This window comes from Pteropus medius, unplaced genomic scaffold (assembly GCF_902729225.1).
Source record: "Pteropus medius unplaced genomic scaffold, Ma_sr-lr_union100, whole genome shotgun sequence".
In the NCBI taxonomy this organism is placed as follows: Eukaryota; Metazoa; Chordata; class Mammalia; order Chiroptera; family Pteropodidae; genus Pteropus; species Pteropus medius.
Genome location: NW_024349224.1, coordinates 7,955,265 through 7,972,732, shown reverse-complemented (window position 1 = coordinate 7,972,732; position 17,468 = coordinate 7,955,265). Strand labels below are relative to the sequence as shown.

General features: G+C 57.4%; 1 protein-coding gene and 1 non-coding gene across 3 annotated transcripts in view; one reads left to right on the top strand and one right to left on the bottom strand.

The window, feature by feature from the left end:
- Positions 1-10,380, bottom strand: part of SLC12A3 (solute carrier family 12 member 3) — a 31,256-nt gene extending 20,876 nt beyond the window's left edge. The window contains exons 1-12 of one of the 2 annotated variants that reach the window (XM_039880927.1): positions 10,079-10,380; positions 9,499-9,642; positions 8,095-8,170; positions 7,269-7,364; positions 6,829-6,968; positions 6,346-6,456; positions 5,352-5,463; positions 5,026-5,156; positions 2,876-2,960; positions 2,115-2,269; positions 1,688-1,795; positions 1,121-1,244 (exon numbers count right to left, since the gene is read on the bottom strand). In XM_039880927.1, coding sequence (XP_039736861.1) covers positions 1,121-1,244; positions 1,688-1,795; positions 2,115-2,269; positions 2,876-2,960; positions 5,026-5,156; positions 5,352-5,463; positions 6,346-6,456; positions 6,829-6,968; positions 7,269-7,364; positions 8,095-8,170; positions 9,499-9,642; positions 10,079-10,360 — 1,564 coding nt within the window. In that variant the 5' untranslated portion in view covers positions 10,361-10,380. The remainder of the gene's footprint in view (positions 1-1,120; positions 1,245-1,687; positions 1,796-2,114; positions 2,270-2,875; positions 2,961-5,025; positions 5,157-5,351; positions 5,464-6,345; positions 6,457-6,828; positions 6,969-7,268; positions 7,365-8,094; positions 8,171-9,498; positions 9,643-10,078) is intronic. The other variant, XM_039880928.1, reaches the window with a different exon arrangement.
- A 6,969-nt stretch (positions 10,381-17,349) lies between these two features.
- On the top strand, positions 17,350-17,468 carry LOC120617398 (5S ribosomal RNA). The gene has a single exon (XR_005656905.1). It is a non-coding gene; the product is annotated as a 5S ribosomal RNA (ribosomal RNA).

The following is a 17,468-nucleotide window of genomic DNA, read 5'->3' as shown; positions in this document are numbered from 1 at the left end:
AGGAAGCAGAGCTAGGTGGGGGGCATCAGGTCTGACTGGACGTTTCCATCTCCTGGGGGTGACCCTGCTACCTCCCCACCTGGTTCAGGATCCAGGAGTGTCCGTGTCTGGGAAGGTTCCCCTGAGCGGAAGTGACTCGACCGCTAGGGTGAGTCTCATGAAGTGGTGATGCCAGCCTGAGTAGCAGGGCTTCAGCCGTGGCAGGCCCACAGGCCTGCCAGCCGCTGACTGCACCCCACTCCAGCACAGGGAGCAGGGGCCAGGAGGTCACTGTGCCGTGGCATGGCTGCTGTCTTCGCTTGGAGTGGCCACCTCCCTCCTAGCGAGTTCTGTCTCGTTGGCTAAGTAATCAGGAAGTACTGGGGAGAGTGCACACGTGAGCGCGTGCACATACGAATGCACGTGTGTGTGCATGTGTGTGCGCATACAGTACAGGCTCTTCCTGCCCATGCGGGAGACACCTGCTCCGCCCTATTGCTCCCATTTTGCAGAGGAGGAAACCGAGACTCAGGGAGGTGCAGTGATTTGTCCAAGGTCACACGACTGGCACCTGGCAAAGCCAGGATAGAAGGTCCTCTAACTAACTGATCAGCTGGGATCTTTCGCCTAGGGCATCCCTCGCCTTGAAGTCCAAGGGCCCTGTCAGCTCAAGGTCTGAGAAACGAGGTGTGTCTAGTTGATACCCCTGCAGAGATCTCGATCCAGCTGTTTGCAGAAGCTCCCAAGGAGGGGCCGGTCAGCTTGTCCTGTGCTCCAAAGATGGCCTGGGGACTAATTCAGACCTGGGAGGGGAGGGGTCCCAGCCTCGAGGACAGGATAATGCAGAGCCAGGGAAAGCAGGTGGGGTCCCTCCTAACAAAATAGGATTGTCCGCCTGCCTGGCATGGAGTGGGAGCCACCCTGTCTGGGGGTGAGGGAAGGAGGCAGGATGACATGACCTCCCAAAGTCTCCCTCCAGCTAGGGCCTCGCCCACTCAAGAGTTATTCACGGAGCGCCCACTGCCTGCCGGGCCTGGCCGGGCGCCGGGCGCTGGGCGCAGAGGTGAGCAGAGGGGAGAGAGCCCCGGCCCCACAGCCCTCATGGCCCGTCAGGCCCCTGGGTGCCCCGGCAGCCTCTCACCGATGATGATGAAGGCCACCGCGATGACGTAGGCCAGCAGGTAGCCCCGCACTGGCTCCTTGTTCTTGCCGTACCCCTTGCCGAAGAAGCCGATCAGAGGGTACAGCTGGTCCTCGCACAGGCACTGCGGGCACAGGACACTTTGCTCGCCCGCTGGCCGGGCCCTGTCCCCTCCCCTGCAGCCGCCTGGACACCAGACCTGCTGACTCCCTCTTGCCCTCAACAGGGCACTGCCCCATCTGGGTCCCGCCTGCTTCTCTGTTAAACGGGAGCGATGCCCCCGCCCTCCCCGCCTCATCGGGAAGATAGCGAAAGGGCCAAACGAGAGGGGCTGACGGCATCGGGTGAAGGTGGCCTGGTGGAAATGCAGACGGGTGCCAGGCTGAGGGTTTGGGCGGGGAACACGGGTGCTCTTTAAGCATCCTGCAAGAAGGTGGCTGCTTCCTGCAGGAGTTCGCTCATGGCCCCGTTTTCCTCCATTCTAGATAGCCCAGTCACATGGTGCCTCCAGGCCTCCGCAGCAGTCACCTGGGGACCTTTGCACCTGCCCCCCTTCTGCAGCCTCACCTGGAACACTTTGGCGGCAGAGACGAGGCAGGCCAGGGCGGAGGAGAGGGTGGCCCCAAAGATGCCGGCCGTGATCAGCGGTGCAAAGCCTGACACCATGCTCATGGTCTGCATGGACATGGGGTTCAGGGCCCGCACGGTGAGAGCCTGGGCCCGGACTCCCCACCTGGGGCACTGCAGTCCCCTCTGCAGGCAAGGGGCAGGTCCTGATGCCACCATCTGAGCCCACGACCATCACCCAGGGGTCCCAGGGCCCACTGAGGCAGGGACTGGGCCCGTGGCCCCCCACCTGAGCCCGAATCTCTTTCCCCCGAGTCTGGGACCTAAGCCCCCCAAACCAAGTCTTTCCCAGTCGGTTCCATCTGGGGTCCACCTGGCCCCTCCCTGTGACTGGTGGGGCCGGCGCTCAGGCCCAGGCTGCAGGCACCTGGTAGTAGTTGATGAGGCCATAGCGGCAGCTGTGCTGCTGGGAGCACTCGGTGAAGTTCCAGCCATAGCTGCAGGCCAGCCCCTCGCAGGTGCCAAAGCCAGCGGTCACGGTGTCATTCAGGACCCCGGAGGCATCGCGAACCACACAGGAGCCTGGGGAGGGAGGAGGACTCGGGCCATATCCCTTGGCCATCTGTGAGCATCTCACCTCGCGAGGCGCTGACTGAAGCGAGAGCACCGGTGAGGACCCCCGTAACAGGCGAGCGGCGACAGCCCGGGCCTGGGTTCAAAGCCCGGCTCCGCCACTCCGTGGCCGTGTGACCTTGGGCAGGTCGCTGAACCACTCCGAGCCCTCGCTTTCTCCTCCGTAGAATGGAGGAAATGACGGTGCCCAGATTCAGTGTGATAAGGCGGAGAAAGGGCCGGGCACGCGGTGAGTCAGCGCTGGTGTCACCTTGAGCATCATCATTGCCGTTATTATTCCTATCATCGCAGCATGATTTATCCCATAGGATTTTCACACCCTTGAATATGTAACTTCAGGTTGGAAGGGACTGAGGAGCCCGGTCTGACTCATCCCCATCTTCCCCACAAAATACTTCCCCACGACGAAGATGTCTGATCGCCACCAAGGTAGCCCGAAGATAAGGTCCAAGGCTCTACTTCCTGGGGTCGCCAAGTCCTCCTTGCCCAGCTCGCCCTATTAGAGAGAGGCACCCACCCTGCGACCCCCTGCGGTGGTTTGGGCTGGCTACTTACCGATGGTTGCTGAGATGGCCAGGTAGGAAACGGTCGTCCAGAAAATGGCCATGAGCGTTCCCTTGGGGATGGCTACAGCAGGGTCCTGGGGGAGGGAGGAAGGAAGTGGGGTACCAGGCAGCTTCTGGGCTTCCTTCCAGGCCCTGCCCTTGTCTGAGGCCAGGGGTGGGGCAGCAACCCCTGACCTTGGCCCTCAGAGCCCCCTTCCTGGTGGCACAGAGGACTTATGAAGGAGGACAGGACACAAGCCAGTTCATGGGAACCCAAAGCAGGGAGAGAAATTCCAACTAGCTCCACACCTGGTCTGTGTCCCTAAGACACTGGCAGGAAGCAGGTGCTCAAAAAATACCCATTGAATGATAACGGTGTTGCGATAAAGTTGAGGCCTCTTTGTTCTAGAAACTTGCATCCTCTGCCACCTGAGCGTGTGGCTCTGGGCAAGCCCGTGACCCTCCCTAGGCTTGGTTGGCTCCTCTGCAACATGGGGGTGATGGTGGCATGAGCCCCTATGGCTGCCCAAGGATAATGTTTGTAAAGAAGGAGGCACGGTGCTGGCCGCATGGTAAAAATGACAATGACCTTGGCAACCAGTCCCTAGCATTTCCTCTGTGCCGGGCACTGTTCTAAGCATTAAATTAGCACTTTGAATTCTCACTCCCTGTCCTACGAAGCGGAGGCGGGCTATGTTAGCCCCATTTCACCGATGGACTAGAGAGATTTTAAGGGACTTGCATAAAATCTCCATGAATGGGAGGTGCTCTTCTGCTGAGGACACCTCATCCCACGAATGAGCAGAGGGCTGGATCCAGGAGGGCGGGGCTACTTCAGGGCTCGAGGGCCTTAGGACAGAGCAAAGGTGCCCCTCACCCAGCTCCAAAACAGCCGCCTGGGCCTTACGCCTGATACTGCCCCAGTGGTACCCTAAGAAGCTTGATGAAGCAGGTAGGTAAATCCCAAGGCTACGATGATCTGTAACAGGGCTGAGAGGGGAACTCGGCTGTCTGAGCACAAGCCTGGTCCTGCAGGGACCTCAGGACAGGTGGACCAGGCCTCTGCTGGCCGCTCCCCAGAAAAGGGAGGGGGCAGCGAAACACGGCTGCTCTCCAGTTCCCAGGCCCCACGGTGCACCTGCCCCCCACCCAGGCATATCCAGTTAGAGCCAGGCTGGGGTTTGAGATCGTCTCCAATGCAGTTATTAATTCGTTTAAGAAAATACATCAAGGGGCATCTTTTGAGTGGGAACAAAGACTGAGAAGGGTTTCCAGCACGAGCCAGGCTCCTCACCATCCCTTCCGCTTGTACCCACCTCCTCTGACCCTCCTGCCAGCAAGGGCTCCGCGCTGTCTCCTGTCTCATCTTTCAAAGCCCAGCTCCAGCCCCACCCCACCCAACAGGTCTGCTGGGGCCCCTGCTGACATCAGTCTCTCCTTCTCCCCGGCTTTATAGCTCTTGATACATCTATTCTCCCGCCTCCCCTTGGCTATGTTTCAGAATTATTCATTCAACAAACGTGTACCGAGCACCTAGTATGTGTCGGACTCTTAGCTGGCAATGGGGACACAGAGGGAGGCCTCAGTTATCCAGATGCAGGGGGACAGAGGCATAAGTGGCCTGATGTCATTATGCCAGGGAACCATGTCTCTGACAGGAAGGCCGGGGGAGATGTAAAGAGGGAGCGGTTGGTTGTCTGAAAGAGGAACGGCACTTCGTCAGGCGAGGGAACAAGGGCAGGGGGTCCCAGAGAGCAGTGGCGAAGGCGCAGAGGAGGGACACGGGCAAAGCGGTAGATTCTCAGGGTGGGGGCAGGGGTCCTGGGTGGGGCAGCAGTGGACTGGGGCCTCCTACGCTGAGCCAAGGAGCCTGCCCGCACAGGACAGCGGAGAGCCCGGGGGGATGTCAGCCCCGCGAAGATGAGCTAGGGAGGAAACTAACCCATTTGGGGCTGTCCCTCAGGGCCTAGAGTGTAGCTGATGCCAACCAACGGTCTCGGAATTGAGTGGAGTAAGTGGCATTGGCTTGGACTGAGTAGAGTTGGACTGGACTGGATTTTAGACACTCCGGCCCCGTGGTCTCAGTGCCAAGCTCCGTGCCCCGTGGGAGGTCCTCATAGGACAGGGCCAGGAAGCAGGGGGGATGGGCGTGCTGCTCACCTTGAGGTCCCCGGAGATGTTGGCCCCTGCCAGGATGCCTGTGGCTGAGGGGAAGAAGATGGAGAACATCCCGAAGAAGCTGCCGTCCGCGCCCCGCCAGTCGGGCACCAAGTTCTGGACAAAAATGTCCGCTGGAAAACCAAGGCCTGCGTCAGGGCTGCCTGGAAGGCTCGGCCCCTCACTGGGCCCCAGGCAGGCAGGGGCTCTGCCGGCAGCTTCTGGCCATGGAGTCGGGGGGTTCCGTGTTCCCGGGGCACACAGAATGGGCCAGATGGGTGGGCAGAACATCCCTGTCCCCATGGGCAGGGGCTCGGACCTGCACGTACCCTGGTAGCTGAAGAAGCCTTTGGAGGCCTTGTCCTCAGTTGGGGGGATCAGTGTCCCCACCAAGTAGTTGGCGAAAGAGACCATGATGACCAGGAAGAAGAGCACTTGGGCCTGTGGACGAAGGACCTAGATGTCAGATGGTCTGGCCCCACCTGTTCAGGGGGCCTCAGCAGGGAAGGACCTGCCCAGGGCTCCTCACTCTCTTCATTCATTCATTCATTCATTCATTCATTCATTCACCACCCATCACGCGGCAGGCTCTCTTCAAGGAGCTGGCGATATCACAAGGATCTTGTCTTGCTCGTAAACAGGGAACATGAATCTAGTGTGATGGGACTGGGTTGGTGGCCACTTTAGCAGGGTGGCCTGGGAAAGGGTCTTCGAGTGTCCTAAAGGAGGAGGATGATCGGGGCATGAGCATAGCTGGAGCTCAGAGCGAGGGGGAGGGAGGGGAGGCGGCGGGGCCGGATCCGGCCAGGTCTGCCCCCGTTTCATGGTGCTGCCCCTCCGGTTGTTGGCTGGAGGCGGGTTCAGACGAAGACCACAGTCCCCCAGCGCCCCTGCAGCTGGGTGTGGCCAGGAGACCGAGCTCTGGCCAATGGGACGTCGGCAGAAGGGGTGCGTGTGCTGGGAAAGGAAAGGAAGGTGAATTCCCTCCTTGTCCCCTTTTCCCCTTCCCGCTGAGTGGGCTGTCGACATGGCCGTGGTGGCCATTATGGGCCAGGTGGTAAGAGCCACCACCTACGGATGGCGAGGCCACAGGATGGAAAGGGTCTGGGTGCCTGAGTGCCAGGAGCCAGAGACACTTGGACTGTTACATGAAAGAGAAACAAATGACTTGTTTAAGGCCCCTTCCTTAGGGTCTATTTGTCACACCGGCAAAATTCGGAGCCTAATACACACAAGAGGAGGGAAACCATGCCCAGGACCAGGTCTAGCGACTCCCGCTTCCCCACCTGACCCCCAACACCCCCTCCACCAGCCTCTCCTCACCTTGGCCTCCCACTCCATGCCAGCCAGGGAGATGGCCAGCAGCATGGTGACAGTGACCACGCCGACGATGCGGATGTCATTGATGGGGTCCACAATGGGGCTGCCGTACTCCTGGGGGAGAGGGACAAGCCAGGCTGCGTGCTGCCCTCTGAACAACCCGCCCTCCAGACGCCTCAAGCTGGATGCCCCTCATTCTCTGGGTGCCCTCTCACAGGAAAACACAAACTCGCCAACAGATCCCCAAAGCAGCTACTGCGGGGGCTTGGACAACCTGCCCCTAAAGACAATACACGGCCCTGAAAGGGACTTCTGGGAATAGTCCTTCTTTGATGAGATCGTCATGGCCACCCGTAGTGATCAGTGCGGCCTTGGTTTCTGATGGGCAAACTGGGCAAAGAGGCAGGAAGGCCCAGCCCAGATGGGGTGGAGGAGAATGAAGTGGGGTGCCGGCTCCCTCCGCCCAGGGTCCAGCCCCCGCCTCACCTGGAGCAGGTCCCGCACCGTCTCTGCAAAGCCCACGGTGTGCATGGCCACACCCACAGCGTTGGCAAAAGCAAAAATGAGGCCGATGGAGCCCCCTAGCTCTGGGCCAAGACTCCGGGAGATGAGGAAGTAGGTGCCACCTGTTGGAGACAGAGCCAGGAGCCATGGAAACAGAGGCGTCACCTGGCTGGCGTGGACTTGGGGCAGGCAGAAGCTGAGGCTGCGAGCGGGTGACCATGGCACCCGTGGGGCCCGTGGCACAGGAGATGACCCAGGCCATGCCATGGGTGTGCAGGGCCTGCCCAAAGCCCTTACCTGGAACCGGAAGGAGCAGCATGTGGCGTCCCCACTTGGTGGAGGGGAGCAGTTCACAGGCCTGTTCCCAGGATGAGGAGGGGGAAACCTACAGAGAAGGACCTTGGGGGTGGGGTGGGGCTCACCTGACTTGACCTTGCCGTTGGTGGAGATGGCCGAGATGGAGAGGCCCGTGATGGACGTCACCATGACCGAGAGCAGGATGATGATCCAGGTCAGAACTGTGGGGACAGGTGGGGATGGGATCACCCCAAACCTCGGTCGAGGCATTTCCCAGGTGAGCAGCAGCATAAGGAAGCTGAGTCAGCCAACGGAGTCACCATGCGACTTAAGTCACTTCCCTCCCCTGAGCCTGTTTCCTCGTCTGAAAAAATGTCTATGTCTATGTCCTGGTCTGTGCTGAGTAGCCAGGGAGCTGAGGAGCCAGGTGTAAAGGATCATTAGGTATGGAAAGGAAGGCACCTCCTTTAATAACAAAAATAAAGAAACAGTTATCACTGATGAGCGCCTTTGGGTGCCAAGTCCTGCGCTGTTTACGTGCATCGTAGAAACTCCCCAGTAGGTCTGGGAGGTAGGGACAGTTATCACCTGCCCCCCCCCACCCCATTTTACTGATGAGGAAACGAAGGTTCAGAGAGGTTAAGAAACTTGTCCAAGGTCACGCAGCATTGGAACCCTGGTCTGTCCAGACTGCGAGTTCCTAACCCAGGTGCTCAGAGGTAGAAACTGGCTCCAAGGGGTTGGGTGACTTACTGAGGGCAAACAGAGCCAGAGAGAGTCCTCAGGCCCGCTGACTCCCTGTCCTGTGCTCCTCTGCCACACCACTCTGACCTCTGTCACTGTAAGGACCCGTGGTCTCTGCAGCCCAAGTTCAAGACTGCTCCTGTGAGGCCTTGGAAGACCAGAACTGCAATACACCTTCCCCTCCCCCACCCCCGGGCCGGCACTCACCAATGCCCGCCTGGGCCGTAATCCAGGGCAGCCGCAGGTAGAGGATCACGCCCCAGATATTGAGCATGCAACGGATCTGGGAGGAGAGGGAGGTCAGAGGCTACCAGGGTGGGCCGGATACCCCAAGGCCAAACGCACAAGTCCCTGTCCGCGGTCACAGAATGGCATCAAGAACCTAGGCCTGGGGGACATCTGGGTCCTTTCTTTGCTTTACCCACTTCAGTGGATTCTCACTTCAATGCTCCTCTGGTCCTGTGGGGCCAGGAGGGGAGGGAACCCAGAGACCTGCCTGCCACTCCCATGCATTTCCTGCACTCCCATCCGGCCTGAGGATGGGCTGCAAGAATCTTCACCCCTCCCCAGCTCCAAGCCCAGGATCCTGTGTCTAGCAGGCCCAGACACGGCCTCAGTGGCCAGCTGTGGGCCCAGGGCCTGGCATTTAGGGAGAGCTCAGCAAATGCCAGCTGAGCCGATGCCCCACATACAGGCAGAAATCAGACCTCAGGTTGCTGTGACTTCAGCTTCCAAATTTAAAGCAAAGCCAGAGGCTGCAACTGGGGCTGAAATCCCCAGCCAAGTCTTGGGATGGGACAGGCTATGTGGGAGATTTCTAGGGCCCTCCGTCCTCTCTGAGAGATTGAATGGGCAATGGCCAGGCCAGGTTCTGACCACCATAGTCCGGGAGGGGGGTCCAGAATCTGGATGTGAGCCTCTGGGGGTGGAAGGGACTCCCTGTTCAGAAAGAGAAATGGAGGCACAGCCAGCAGGTCGTTGGCAGAGTTGAGGTCAGAGAACCCAGGCCTCCTGCTTCCCAGAGCAGAACTAAAGCTTTCTCCTAGATCCCATGCAGTCCCCTCCACTAAGTCCAATAATGTCTTTGAAAGCTAAGTTTACTCTATTCTCTGCGTCTGGGGACTTCGTGGTGCTGTACAACACAGAAAACTCCCCTTCTCCTTCCCATCATGGAAATGGCAAAAAAGACATTTGTGGATTTGTGTGTTTCTTGCTGCCCTCTGGTGGCGTTGAGGGGGAAACACAGTTTCTTCTAATAACTAAGGCGGGCGTTAATCCCAGCGCTTTCCATCTGCTAACTCATTTAATGCTCATTTCACAGATGAGAAAACCGAGGCACAGACAGGTGAAGTACGTTGTCCAAGGCCACAGGAAAAATGAGTAGCCGAAAAGAGATCTGCCTTAGGGCCAGGTCCCAGTCTGGGGGGTGAAAGGAGGTGGGAAGTACAAAACGAGAGAAAATTTGAGGTCACTATACCCATGGGGATACTGAGACCCAGGCTGGGCCTTGAGTCTGCCCTGGCCTCTGAGGCCTGAGAGTCAGAGCTGAGCCTGGATGGAGTTCTGCCTCCCTGCTCGCATTCCCAGACGTCCCATCCACACCCCACTCACCATCACCCCCTTGACCCAGCCAAAGCGCACGGGCTCCCCGGGGTTCTTCTTGCTGCTGGTGCCTGCCTCGTCCTCCACCAGCCCATCTGTCATCTCATGGCTGGGCCGGCTTTCAAAGGTCAGGGCATGCAGGGGGCTGCCTTCCTGCAGGGAGCCCAGAGGCCACGGTTCAGGCAGGCAGGGGTCACATCGGCTCCCAGCTCCACCCTCCACAGTGCAGCCTCCCAGACAGCAGACCCGGCAAGCTTCCTCTCTGTTGCAGACTTCCTTACTCTCTTCTCCCCATCTCTTTCAGACGTGTACAACCTCTGTTTGCATGCTTCCACTGACAGGGAGCTCCTTACCTCTCTAGGCAGCCCGGGATCGCTTGATTGGGTTCCCGGTGACAGGACAGTAAGCTTTACGCCATGTGCCCAGAGCTTTACAGCTCCCGTGTCTGCATTTCATTTGGGCCTCTCAACCCGTAAGGATGACACTTATCCCCATGGCACCGAAGACAGAGCAGAGGCTCAGAGAGGTTAGGAAACTGGGTCAGGGTCACACGGCAGGGAAGTGGCCAGTCTTCTGAGACAGAGCTTACCTTGAGGAAGGAGTGCAGGTCAGCCAGTGTGGGCCGGATCTTGCGGGGCTCACCGGGCAGGGCGCTATTGGCGTAGTGCTCGTAGGCCGGCACCACGTCGATGGTGTTGTAGCCAAAGGTTTGCAGGTGGAAGGTGCTGCCATGGGTCAGGTGGCTGGGGTGGCTGCTGTCACAGGCAGCTGGCGGCAGGGGCTCATCGCCGGCCAGCAGGGTGCTGATAGTGAAACGCCCGCTGCACAGAGTAGGGTCCCCGGGCGTCTCTGACACCGGCAGCTCTGCCATTGTGGCTCTGGGTGTCAGAGGAGGGGGCCAAGGTCGGCGGGGACACGCAGGGTGACTTTATAGGCTGGGCCCGCAGCAAGGAGGAGTCGGGCAGTTTGGCCCAGACCGCCCACGGCTGGCCAGCAGGGTCCCTGGACAGGGTGGGGGGCAGATCACGTGCCCACTGCTATTCTGCCCACCATCTGATCGCTGAGATAGTGGCCCGCCCAGGACTGAGAGGGCTGGGCTGGCTCAGAACCAGACGCGGAGTGGAGACGGGGGGAGCCACGCCCAGTCCCTGGGTCCCGAAGAGGCTCTTCTGAGTCTGGGAGCAGCAGACACCTGCAGCCAGGACCCCAGGAGGGAGCAGTCACCAAGAGGACCCTTAGCAACCCTATGAAGGACCCCAGAGATGGCCTGATGACCTGAAAACCTACCCTATGTGGGTTCGAAAACCTCTCATTTTAGAATATGGTATTTAGCTTTGTATTTTATTTATTTAGGATTTTTAATAGATGAATGGTATGACATTTAAAAAGATACACACATATAAAAGTTAGTCTGTCTTACTCGGACCTCTGACTCCCAGTCTTGCATGTCCTTTTAGAGACACCCCAGTATATATAAGCTACTATGTACAGGTACCCCTAAACAGTTCAACAGGTGCCAGGAGTGGTCTGCTGCCACAAGTGGACTGATGAGCCCCCGGGGCTGGGGAGCCGGCCAGGGTCCTACAGGGCAACTGAGCACCCACCCCATACCCCCACCCCAGAGCTTCTCCAGGCTTTGCCTACAAGGCCACCCAAGAAGCCAGCGCCTCCTCCCAGGCCAGCCCGGATGGGGCACCCCCAGCTCCCACAGTGGCTGGGGGTAAAAACCCCATCCTAGCGCTGGGCCAAGTGGGGCTCTGGTTTTGCCAGCAGCCCTGGGCCACTCCTTGAATGCACAGTGGCTGTGGGGACAGCAGCCTGGTCACCGGGGGCACCTAAGCCTTTGCAGAGGTGGGGGTTGAAATTTGGACTGGGAGTGTGTGTGAAACAGCAGTGGGTTAGGGTTTTGACAGAAAAGTTAGTATGATGGACACGTTTCCTCGGCTGCTGTGCTGTTCTTGGCGTCACCCCCTGTGGCATCAGCTCTGCCTGTGGCTACCATTCCCCCAGGGGGCCCACATCCTGGAATGTGGGGTATAAGGGCCTGCTGCCCTTTTCCCAGCTGTGAAGGGTCACCCCAGCTGCAGAGCTTCCCCGAGTCGGCTGAGACTGTCTGCACGGCAGCCCACTCCTCCCTCTGCTCAGTCCCGTTCCCTCCCCTTCTCCCCAGAGGTACAGACCCCCAGAATCCTCCCTGGGCGAATGCCCTGCACTCGCTTCAGACTCGGTCTGCTCCCTGGGGGCGGGTGGCCTAGAGGCTCACAGGAAAACCACGGATCTCTTTGTCACTCCTGCTGGGTTTTGCATCTTTCAGCCATTTACCCAACAAACCTTCAGTGCCCACCCACCCTGCCACCGGCGGCCATGCAGGAGCATCAGCAGCAGGCACTGTGCCTTCGCTCAGCCCAGCTCCCCTGCAGCTGTTAGCAGGGGAGGTGGACGTGGAAACAGACCAGGAGAGCTGTGTGAAGAGAGTGCTCCGGAGGGGGGTCAGGGCGGGGACAGGCGGGGACAGCACAGCCCCTGACTTGAGTCCCAGAGGGGCTGCTCCTCTGGAGGCCTCAAGGCCACCGCCAGCTCCAGTTAAGCTCAGGCTCCAGCCACTCTTGGGAGGGACATGGAGGGACACATTTTCTCTCCCTCCCGGCTTGACCTCTTAGACTTGGGCTCTCAGAGGTCACAGAGGTCCCCGGAAGACCAGTTCTGAGATGCTCAGAATCCTTGGGACTGCACGACCTCCAACGGCCAGGCAGCGCTAGTGGACTGAGAACTTGGAGGGGCCTGGTGGGCTCATGCTGTCCCCAGTCAGCCTTGGTCCAGAGGGACTCAGGACAGGTGAGCCTAGCTACAAGGCCAGGCAGAGGGGGCAGGTGGAAATGCTCAGGCCACGTTAGAGCAGCAAGCTGCGTGAGGGAGCCCCCCTCCAAGAGGGAGGTGCTTAAACTGGGGTCCAGGAGCCTCACCAAACTGTGGACAAGTTTTCATATCCAAGTGCATTTTTCTGGGAAGAGGGACATACGTTTCATCCAGCTTGCTAGAAAGCCAGCTCACAGCGGTGCGGATCTGGGCCTGTCATGTTCACTGATGCTCCGAAGCAACTAGAACAGCACAGAGTAGGTCCTCAACAAATGCTTGAGTCAGTAACAAAGGAGATCAGAACAAAGAGGCCAGAGAGCAGCTGCCATAGGGACCCTTGGCAGACAGGATACCCCGAGCAGGGGTGGGTCAGGGGGTGGCTCTTGGGGTTCTCCCAGCTCAGCTGGGTGTGGAGGTGAGCTGAGGGTGGTGACAGGACCTCGGTGACAAATCCAAAAGGTCATGATCACTGTGCACCTTTTTGCAAAGTTTAGATATTTACCCTATGTGTTAATTTTTTTAAAAGACTCTTCTTGCGGGCTCCTCTCAATGACCTCCAGGCTTGCCTACCCTCTTCCCCGAGTTCCAGCCCCTCCTCAGAGAGACTTCTGCAGGAGTGTGTCTTTGACCCCCACCTTCCCTGCAGGTCCCACCGGGCTGGGCGGGAGGGGAGAGGCCTGTGAGTTACTCATTCCCTGCCGTGGTCCTGGAGCAGATCTTATCATCCTCTTGCTCTTAAACTGCCACCTGACTGGTGAAAATCACAGCTGCCCAGCATCCCCACACCCTTTCTACACGCCCAGACCCTGGAGCAGCTGTGGGAAATTCCCGATTAAGATCTCAGGAGAGAAAGAGGGGGCAGGGGCCAGGGCTGGTTTCCAGCAGCACGGGTCACAGGCAGAGTGGGAGGCCACAGATGTGTTGAGTCACCTTGGGCAAGTCTCCTTCTCCTCCCTCCATAATACCCAGGCTGGGTCAACTCCAAGGTCCCTTCCAGTCCTGGAGGGGGAACATTTGCTGCTTCGGGGAGCTTTTCCTGCCCGTCCACATCTCTCTGGGGTGGGATGGGATATAAGCAGGATCCTTCAAGGGGCTTATCAATAGAACGAGCTGAAGGGACTCGGAACGCCTCGTCCCGAAGCACAGAGCCCCAAGATGGGGATTCTTACACGTGGACAGAATCTCATCCACTTGACAGATATTCACAGAGGCCCTCTTCTTGACGGGGGACACAGTGCTGGGTCAGACACAATTCCTGCCTTCCAGGACCTCAGCTTCTAGGTGGCCATAGAGTACTTTATGCTGAATCCCAGGACTCAGCATTGGACGTACCTGAGCAAAGCCCTGTGATGAGGCTTCAGGGCGCCTCAGGCCCTCATATCAGTTCTCGGTTTCTGTGTGACTTTGAGCAAGTCACCTGACCTCAGTGGGCCTCAGCTTTCTCTGTGGCAAAATGAAAATGACGCCCACACCAGTTATGGCTCACCTGACCAGTGCCAGCCGCTGGCTGAGTGACCGAGGGCCCCTTGCATCTTTGGTTCTTGGATGGAGAACAGGGGCAGTAAAGGAACTGAAAGACTCAGCAGTCAGGAAAGTCCCTAGAAGTGAAATCCCTAGACACAGGGGAACGAAACCGTGAGGACAGCGGGCCTGCTGCAGCCTCTGAATCCCAGGGCCACAGAGGCGCCTGAGCATTTATTGTGCCCCTCCTGTGTACCAGGTGCCAGACCTCACAGCCTAGCCTGGCAGACGAACCAGCAGAGGAGGCAGGCTGCCCAGAAGAGGGGCAGGGGAGCTGGAAGGGGAGACGGGTAGGCAAGGGCTATGAGGGGGCCGGGGGGTGGGGTTTGGGAAGGGCGTGGTCAGTGCAAAGGAGGAGACAGAGGGGTGGGGCGAGGAGGGACGAAATGGTGGGAGATGAGGCTGAAAGGGGTCTAATTGTTTCTTCATTCACACACATTTATTGCATGCCTACTGCATACCATGCCCTATGCTAGGCCACGGAGGTACCACCGGGAATGAGATACAGGCCCTGCCCTCCTGGAGCTCACATTCTAGTGGGAGAGACAGACAGTAAACAATCGAGCAATCATCATACATTTAGTGGTAAGCGCTATGAAGGAAACAGAACTTTTTTTTTAAGGAGGGGCATTTAGGTTTCTCGGAATGAGAAATTTGAGCTGAGCTGCAGCCATGAGAAGGAGCCACCCATATGTGAGCAGGAATGAGCAAGGGGTTCCAGACAGATGGAAGAGCAGGTGCAAAGGCCCCGTAATAGGAGTGCGGCTGGGGCTTCAAGACAGCGAGGAGGCGGGTGTGGCTGGAGCCGAGGGCGGGCCCCAGGAGATGGCTCTGAGACACGGAAGGGTGAACAGTGCACTGGATAAGCCAGGGTGGGACGTTTTGTAGGTGATGGTCGGATTTACATTTTTCAAAGATTGCTTTGGCCATTGTGTGGAGGACGGATGAGGGAGGCACGGGCGAGGCCGGACTAGGGCTGGGAGTCGAGAACTCTGAAGGTGGAGCAGACAGAACCAGCATGTGGATTCGTGTAGGGCGGGGGTTTGAGAGAGAGGAACAGGGGAGACTGTATGGGGGAAATGGTGGTGTTGTCTTGAGTATGGAAACCTGGCGAGAAGGACCTTGAATGCCAGGGCAAGAAGCCTGGGCTTTGACTGGGGTATCAGATCCCTTCTGCTTCTAGGAAGTAGTCGTGGGTGAGCAGTACAAGGCAGAAAGAATAGGGCCAGGGAGGGGCTGTGGCAAGGACGACAGCCCAGTGAGAAGCCCTGGGCTCAGCCCTGACTGCACGTGGACTTGAGCATCACACCAGAACCTCTGACAAATGCTGATTCTGTGGCCTCATGCAGGGGATTCGCGGGTCTCGGGTGGCGGAGGGGCTGAGGGGCTGGCATTCGTACTTTTGGAAAGTTCCCCAGCTGATTCCCGGGAGCATTCTGACTGAGATCCTGAGGGCTAAAGAGAACAAGCTCACACACCTTCCCGCCCTCACCCCGAGTCCGCGTCCGCGTCCACTGCGTCCCCCGAGGCTCGCCTGCAGAGAATGGGTATGATGCAACCCTGGTGTCGTGAAATAGCCGGGTAAGAGGATGCGCTGCCCGTCGGCCTGATTCACAACACCAGCTGCAGCAACAATACCAGAACTCGGCTGCCTTCCTCCTTCGGACGTGGCTTCGCGGCTTCGCGCCTTCGAGACAGCAACCGGCCTGTGCAGACATCCTCCCCGACGGCTGGCTGCCCGGGGCCAGTGCAGCGCCAGGGCCTCGGGCTGTGAATGGCGGAGGCTGGATCCCTGCCCACAAGGGGCTCACAGACTTGATGGTAGCAGGGAAGTGGGGAGCAGGTGCGACACCCTACGCAGGGCAGGAGGGCAGAGCAACAAAGGAGGGACCGGGCGCTGCAAGAGCTGAGCAGCCAGGGGCTGGATTGCAACCTCTCCAGTAACCAGGATCATGAAACTGGCATGTCTCTCGAGCCTTGCAGACCACATAAGCGTGTCTATTGCAATCCTGGTTCTACCTGGCCCATATTATAGCAGTTGGACACAATACCTTGAAGTCACTGGCAGCTAAAGCAAAACAGGAAACATGCTCGATGAGTTAATATAGTTCCATTGTTTAGGAAGGACTCCTGGTTTTTTTCATGGTCAGACTTGCTTTTTTTTTTTTTTAAACCTGTTTAGCCAATCTTCATTCCACAAGTAAATGTAGATATTAATAATATATTGGACACAGTCTGGCTGTTTTGGAGGATACACAGAAGGATAAGGCATGATCACTATCCTCAAGGAACATATAGTTCATCAGATATGATAAAGCCAGCAATAGCCATAACCCAAGGCATAAAGTCATACACTACTTGGGTTCAGAGAAGGGATGAACCCTTCCCGCTGGGGCAGTGGTAGGGCGGGCTGTGTAAAACAGCATGGTTAGAATAAAGGCAAAAAGAGATAAGCAATCATTTAAGGAGAGAAATGGCCCAATGTTAGCTTGGAGCTTCCTGGCAGCCAAGGCAAAAAGTAAAATCATGATCAGTAGTCATTAGCCGATAAAAGAGTGAGATTTCATTTGTTCCCCCTCTTCCTCTTCTCATAAAGAAGATAAATCTCTGCCAACCCTTCATTGCTCCACCCAGGCTTAGTGGAGATTTCTAATAAAAGAGTGGCCTGAAGTCTGTCCTGCCACATCGACATGAGCTGAAGCAGTAATTCTAATAATTCAGTAGTATAGTAACAGATAGGACCACGTGTTCGTCCACCCCCATGGCTCTGCCCGAGCACTCATCCAAGAGACAAAGAACCATTGTTTCTCCAACCCCCAGCCTTTCATTTTTATAAGACCAGTGCTCTAACCCCTGAGCTTCACCTTTCATTTTAAAAATACACCTTTAGCTTTCAGAGTACTATAAACATTTTTGTCTTGAAAGCAATAGGGGAAACATTGTCATTCTGCTAGATTTTTGATTCCATGGGTGCAGTTCTCATCAGAATATACTTTAACGGGCTCTTGGAGCCCAGGAGCCTGACTTGCTCCTACAGCAGAGACCAAGGGGCTTAGAATCACAGAGCTGGTTTTAAAAGCTCAGTTCCCCCACGGGGCCCAGCCCAGACACACGGAGGGAGCGGGAAGGATGTGAGCCAAGGGAGGCCCGGCCCGGGCTCTGCACCACCTACCTTAGGACCTCAGGCCTGTCCCTGTGTGCCTTAGTTTCATCAACTGTCAAGTGGATAACTCCTCTGAGCCAATGGGTTTTTTGATGATCAAAAGAGGAAGCTTGTGAAAGAAGTGTTCAGAGGACATTAATAGTGCCCTACAAATATCACATAAATATATGTAAATATATACACACGTGTGTGTGTGTGTGTGTGTGTGTGTGTGTGTGTGTGTGTGTGTGTGTGTGTGTGTGTGTGTGTCCTGGACTGTTTAAGGCAATGCAATGCTTTCTGGTAAGGGCAGGTGCTAAAATTTATTAAAAAACAAAGGAGTCTACAGCCATGCCGCCCTGAACGTGCCCGATCCCGTCTGATCTCGGAAGCTAAGCAGGGTTGGGCCTGGTTAGCACTTGGATGGGAGACCACCTAGAAGTACCAGGTGCTGTAGGCG